General features: G+C 30.4%; 1 protein-coding gene across 1 annotated transcript; it reads left to right on the forward strand.

The window, feature by feature from the left end:
* The first annotated feature begins 1,536 nt into the window (after positions 1–1,536).
* Positions 1,537–3,445, forward strand: LOC147944617 (uncharacterized). Its single transcript, XM_087451003.1, has one exon. The coding sequence runs from the start codon at positions 1,614–1,616 to the stop codon at positions 3,219–3,221; it is 1,608 nt and encodes a 535-aa protein (XP_087307129.1). The 5' UTR covers positions 1,537–1,613; the 3' UTR covers positions 3,222–3,445.
* The last annotated feature ends 2,555 nt before the right edge of the window (positions 3,446–6,000 follow it).

Consider the following 6,000-nt stretch of genomic DNA (forward strand, 5'->3'; position numbering starts at 1 on the left):
ATACTGAATATGAAATATTATAAAAGTATGAAAAGGTTTTGGATTCTGACTGCCAAAAAAAAAAGAGGAGCGTGTGAGAGCAATGAACCCGGCCGTCCTTGGCCGACCATCTTCCTTAGACGCGCACATTGTGATGCTATATCATACACCTAAATGTTATTGTTATAAGTTCAAATTATTATTCTTCCCCTCTAATATCTATTATATTATTTATTTATGTGTGACTCAGGATAATTAACCATCATCTTACGCGGAGAAAAATAAGTAATAAGTATATTCAATATTGGATTAACCATATATATATAAACTATTATAATTGCCAGAATGTTTAATGACTATAGGTGGTTTTATATAAAAATATGTTTCATCTATAAAACGACAGTGTTTGTATTATATATTCATTTACAATACTACCTTTATGAAAATAAATGTATTCTTTTTTATATGAATATATAATTAGTTTTGATTCATAGAAATAAAATATGTGATAATTTTCTGTTTAGTTATATTCAAATTTGAGAGGATTGGTAATTTTTTAACTGATTGACTGAATAGTAATATTTATATTCATTTTTTATGAAGTAAAAATTGATTTTGGAAATAGAAATATGTTTAAGTTATGCTAAAAAAAATTATAATATTTATTAGAAATGAATTTAAACAAATCATTATGTCATTTTAAGAATGGTCCTCAATTAATATTTTTAATATTTGTAATTTATTATATGATTATTTAAGAAATTTATAGTGTCTTATACACTATATTCATAATTTTATCATTTAAAACAAATAAAAAAAGAAATTTAAAAATATAATCATTTACATATATATTTGACAATAAGAGAATAAGTTGTAACGGTTCATAAAATATACAAAAATATGACTGTAAGGTTAAGAAGAGAAGACACGACTGTAGATTGCATTTATTCATTTTTCATAAATTAAAAAATATTTTACGAAAAATTACGACAAAAAAACACAGATAAAAAGTTATATTGAAAAGATGCGAACGAAAGGTTACGACGAATAAAAGCGAACGAAATAATACGACTTCAATGTTATCTCGTGGCAGTTAATCGCAAAAATTTGTTAAATTTGATGTGTGTAGCATTGATAATTATTTATTTAATCATAGGTGAAGGTAAGATTATGTTTTAAAAAATATTTTTTAATAAAGATATAAAAAATGTTTCAAAAATTTTTATGTTTTGAAATTTTTATTAGAGAGTTTAGGAATCCCAATAGTTTAATAAATAAATTTAATTAAAGAATTTTTGTAATACATATTTTATTAAAATAGGTTCCTCGCGATATCGCAGAAGCTCCATACCTAGTATAAATAAAATGAATTTTAACTCGTACTCTAGGACGAGTGTTAATCTAATCTAGTTACACTAATGTAATTCAAGACAAAAGAAAATATGTTAATTTATAACATTTATCAATTTACGAATATTAATTTACTGACGGAACTTTTAATGTACTGTGGTTTTCATATAATTTTAAATAAAAACTTAAAACATCTTAGAATTTGTTAGGATTTCATATAATTTCAAATATCAAGTTGAATACCCTCTTTCAAAACCATAAAACTTACTACATGATTCTGTCAAATGCGCCGCTTACTAAAACAACAACAGTGGCGTCCCTTCGTTTCTCCAACAAAACTCAACAATGGCTTCATCTTCTTCTTCTCATCCAAAACTAATCCAAATCCAAACGAACACCAACAAATCCTCATCAACGCCATCTCCAAATCCTTACACTCCAACGACACCTGGGAAACCCTCTCCACAAAATTCTCCTCCACTGATCTATCAGACTCCCTCGTATACCAAATCCTTCTCCGATTCAAACAACCCGAAACAGCGAAACGAGCTTTAAACTTCTTCCACTGGTCAGCTCACACACGAAACCTCCGCCACGTAACAACCTCTTACGCCGTCGCGATTCACATCCTCGTTAAATCTCGATTACTCATCGACGCTCGAGCTTTAATCGAATCGTCTATTTTGAATTCAGATTCCGATTTAGTCGATTCGTTGTTGGATACTTACGAGGTCTCTTCCTCTACTCCTCTAGTGTTTGATTTGGTTGTTCAATGTTACGCAAAGATTAGGTATTTGGAATTAGGATTCGAAGTTTTCAAGAGACTGTGTGGTTCTGGATTTGTTCCTAGTGTGATTACTTTGAATACGTTGATCCACTTCGCTGCGAAATCGAATCGGGTCGATCTCGTTTGGAGGATTTACGAGTTCGCGATTGATAAGAGAGCGTATCCGAACGAGACGACGATTCGGATTATGATCAGTGTGTTGTGTAAAGAAGGGAGATTGAAAGAAGTTGTTGATTTGTTAGATAGGATTCATGGTAAGAGATGTTTACCTCCTGTGATTGTTAATACTAGTTTGGTGTTTCGTGTTTTGGAATCGAATCGAATCGAGGAGAGTATGAGTTTGTTGAAGAGATTGTTGATGAAGAATATGGTTGTTGATACGATTGGTTACTCGATTGTTGTGTATGCGAAGACGAAAGAAGGGGATTTGGAGTCTGCGCGGAAGGTGTTCGACGAAATGCTTCAGAGAGGTTTTAGTGGGAACGCGTTTGTTTATACGGCTTTTGTTAAGGTTTGTTGCGAAAGAGGTGAGGTTGAAGAAGCGGAGCGGTTGATGAGTGAGATGGAGTGTTCTGGAATCAATCCGTATGAAGAAACTTTTGATTGTCTTATCGAGGGATATGCGAGATTCGGGAGAGAAGAGAAAAGTTTGGAGTATTGCGAGGTAATGGTAGCGAGAGGGCTTTTGCCTAGTTGTTCTGCTTTCAATGAGATGGTTAAGAGACTAAATAAGATTGAGAATGTGAATCGCGCTAACGATGTCCTAACGAAGTCTATAGATAACGGGTTTGTCCCCGATGAACATACGTATTCTCATCTGATTCAAGGATTTGTGGAAGGAGGCGATATTGAACAAGCGCTAAAGCTGTTCTACGAGATGGAATACCGAAAAATCTCTCCCGGTTTCGATGTGTTCAGGGCACTAGTTATTGGACTTTGCTCTTGCGGTAAAGTTGAAGTAGGAGAAAAGTACTTGAGAATTATGAAGAGGAGATCGATACAGCCTAATGAAGATATATATGAGGCATTGATTAAGGCGTTCCATAAAATTGGCGATGAAGCAAATGCTGATAGAGTTTATGATGAGATGATTTCAGTTAGATGATTCAAACCGCATGGTTTAAGTATGTTTGGGTTGGATCATTTTTAGTCTCCTTGTAGCTTCATACGATCATTTATTAGAGGAGGACCACACGAAAAAAATGAAAGTCAACTTCTACGAGCGTTATTAAAAACAAACTCACCTCATTGTAAAATTATAAATTCTTAGAGAGATGTATTGGGAATTAGCAAATCAATCTATAAGATTCTTATAGATTTTTATAGTCATATACAACATTTTCATTCATTAAAAAATAATTCAACTTAAGAATATTTTTTTTAATTGTAAGTTTTGGTTTAGTCATATAAATGGGTGATCATAAGTACTACTCATCTTCTCAAGATAAAAATTTGATGCTCATAAAAGATATTGATGATCAATTTGTGCTCTACTAAAAACCATATCCACTTTTAACTCTTTTAGTATTCCTTAAAATTTTAACAAGATACAATTTTATATGAGTCTACCACATTCACTATGTTTAAAAGATTCCTTTATACAGTACTTAAGTAGTAATGCAGCATGATATTACGTAAAAGTGATTAGGGTTTCGTCATATCCATAAATAAATAAAAAAATTCTTAATGTGGTAAATTGAATTATTCATGATCGAAATGATTTTCTTATATTTATGACGCTGAAGAGTAAAAATTGTATTATAATTTCACATATAATATGATAAGTTGCAGCTAGAATTTCAATTTTTTTCAAATCTTTGATATGGGTGTTTATATGACAGACAATACATCAAGTGGAAACTTTCTCTCAATTTTTTTTTAATTTTTTTATGTAAATTTCTGAATATTCAAAAAAATAGCAATACTAAATAGCCATGCTACGCAACGAGATATTATTAAAAAAATTTAAGAAACTCACCACCGGTAATCCTCTGAAAATAGAATTTTAAATAACATTTTAATATAATAATATTATTTAATTTAAATTATGTTTGTTTTTAAAATATCAACCAATCAGATTGTGACAAATATTGAAAGTGAGACTTTGTGTCTTTCTCTCTCCTCAACTTATTCTTATTATTATTTTTATTTATTACCTTGACACCCACTAGTGGATGACCAATAGAGATGATCTTAGAAATTTTTTAGATTTGTATTTAAATTGTAGCAGTTTTTATTTTACTTTTTAATTATACACTACTTCTTTGACTTGCAAGTGATATGAGATGTATCCAAAAATACACAGATACCAGTTATTAGCCTTCTTGTATCAGAGCAAGTTATCTACTATGCATCAACAAACCCATTTACACAAAGTTATGTAGATGTTGAATAGAACATACCTTACCCTAAATTATTTTTGAGATACTTGATATGGTGAGCAGAATGAAGTAGAACATCAATTGGATGATAGAAATTGGTTTAATCGATTTCAACAGTTGGATGTGTACAACCATACATCAACTCTTCGTCTTCTTCCTTGCAAACATCTTTTTCACCATATTTGAGTTTATTTCTTCAACTAGCGTTACTCTGTTCATCTTCTTTGTTTCTCTCTTTAATTAATTTATTGATTTTTGGATTTCATTTAACTCTACTTTGATTTAATCGTTTTTTCAATTTCTTGGTTTCTTAAACAGCTGTGAGTATTGAATATACGCGTCAATCAAATCAACATATCAGTATGATAATCCATACTTTTTCCACAGCTCAGACCATGCGAGATTGATACTTGTTTAGTTTGACTCATGAAGGTGCATATGTCCATTCTTGGCCTCGATCGTTGGTATTATGAAGCATGATCTAGTTACTTGACTTATGAATTATGTGTGTAAGAAGATTGGTTAGAGTTTTGTTTTTTTATCTCGATTGCCAAAAAATTTGAAAATATCTCATGTCTTGATTCAAACAAGATGGTATATGAGATTGAACGGAGGTTAAGTATAATACAAAAAATGCTACAATTGTTTTTCATATTACATAGCTATGCGGAGCAGAATATGGAAACTATGTGGAGCAGCAAATATAAGGTGGCAGCTCTATAAGAGAATTTACAACAAAGACGCCAAGTTACAACAAAGAAGTCGAATAACAAACTATATTCCTTGACGGTTAAAAAAAAAAAACTATACTGTTTCTCCAAAATGAGCTCATAATACACAATCCTACAAAAAAAAAAAGAAATACCATACTGTTTTCTTTTTACTGAATTGTAAATTTTATTATGTTGTTCATTCTCTTTTTTTTTGTTTTTAATGAATGTAAATTTTATTCAAGAAAAAGAGAAACCTTTGTACAATAGTTGCTCATTCATTCTCACAACGTTAAAGACAATGCGAAAGGATTGCAAAAATATTAATTTGCTGCAAGATAAATTTTTCACCATTGCTTTGTATAATTAAGTAAGTTAAATGGAAAATTTTGCATGTGTAAATATTTTTTGATTATCAACTTTTTAAAACGTTCAAAAAAATTGATTTTACTAACGTTCTAGAATGTAACTGCAAATGAAATATTTTTCATGGTGTATTAGTTGAACGAAATTCCAAAAACTCAAGATTATAGGTGATAGATCATAGATATCGCATCATTCGCATGTATATATAAAGTTGTATAGGATTCTTTATTAGAGAATAAAATGTGTAACCCCACCACCATATGTCACATGAAAAGGCATGTTATATTTTTTTTGGTTAGACAACAATTTTAATGGTCCTTAAAGTTTATTTTTCTTTATTCCCTAATTGTTCTAAGCCTCTTATTTTTTTTATTTTTTTTTTTACTTTTATTAAGAAAACGAGAGACCTCGCAAAATGCATTCTGAT

The sequence above is a fragment of the Camelina sativa genome, chromosome 5 (assembly GCF_030686135.1).
Source record: "Camelina sativa cultivar CO46 ecotype springtype chromosome 5, ASM3068613v1".
Taxonomy (NCBI): domain Eukaryota; kingdom Viridiplantae; phylum Streptophyta; class Magnoliopsida; order Brassicales; family Brassicaceae; genus Camelina; species Camelina sativa.

Excerpts from the sequence above, each read along its gene's own strand:
- LOC147944617 (XM_087451003.1), top strand. The coding sequence starts at position 1,614 with ATGCGCCGCTTACTAAAACAACAACAGTGGCGTCCCTTCGTTTCTCCA.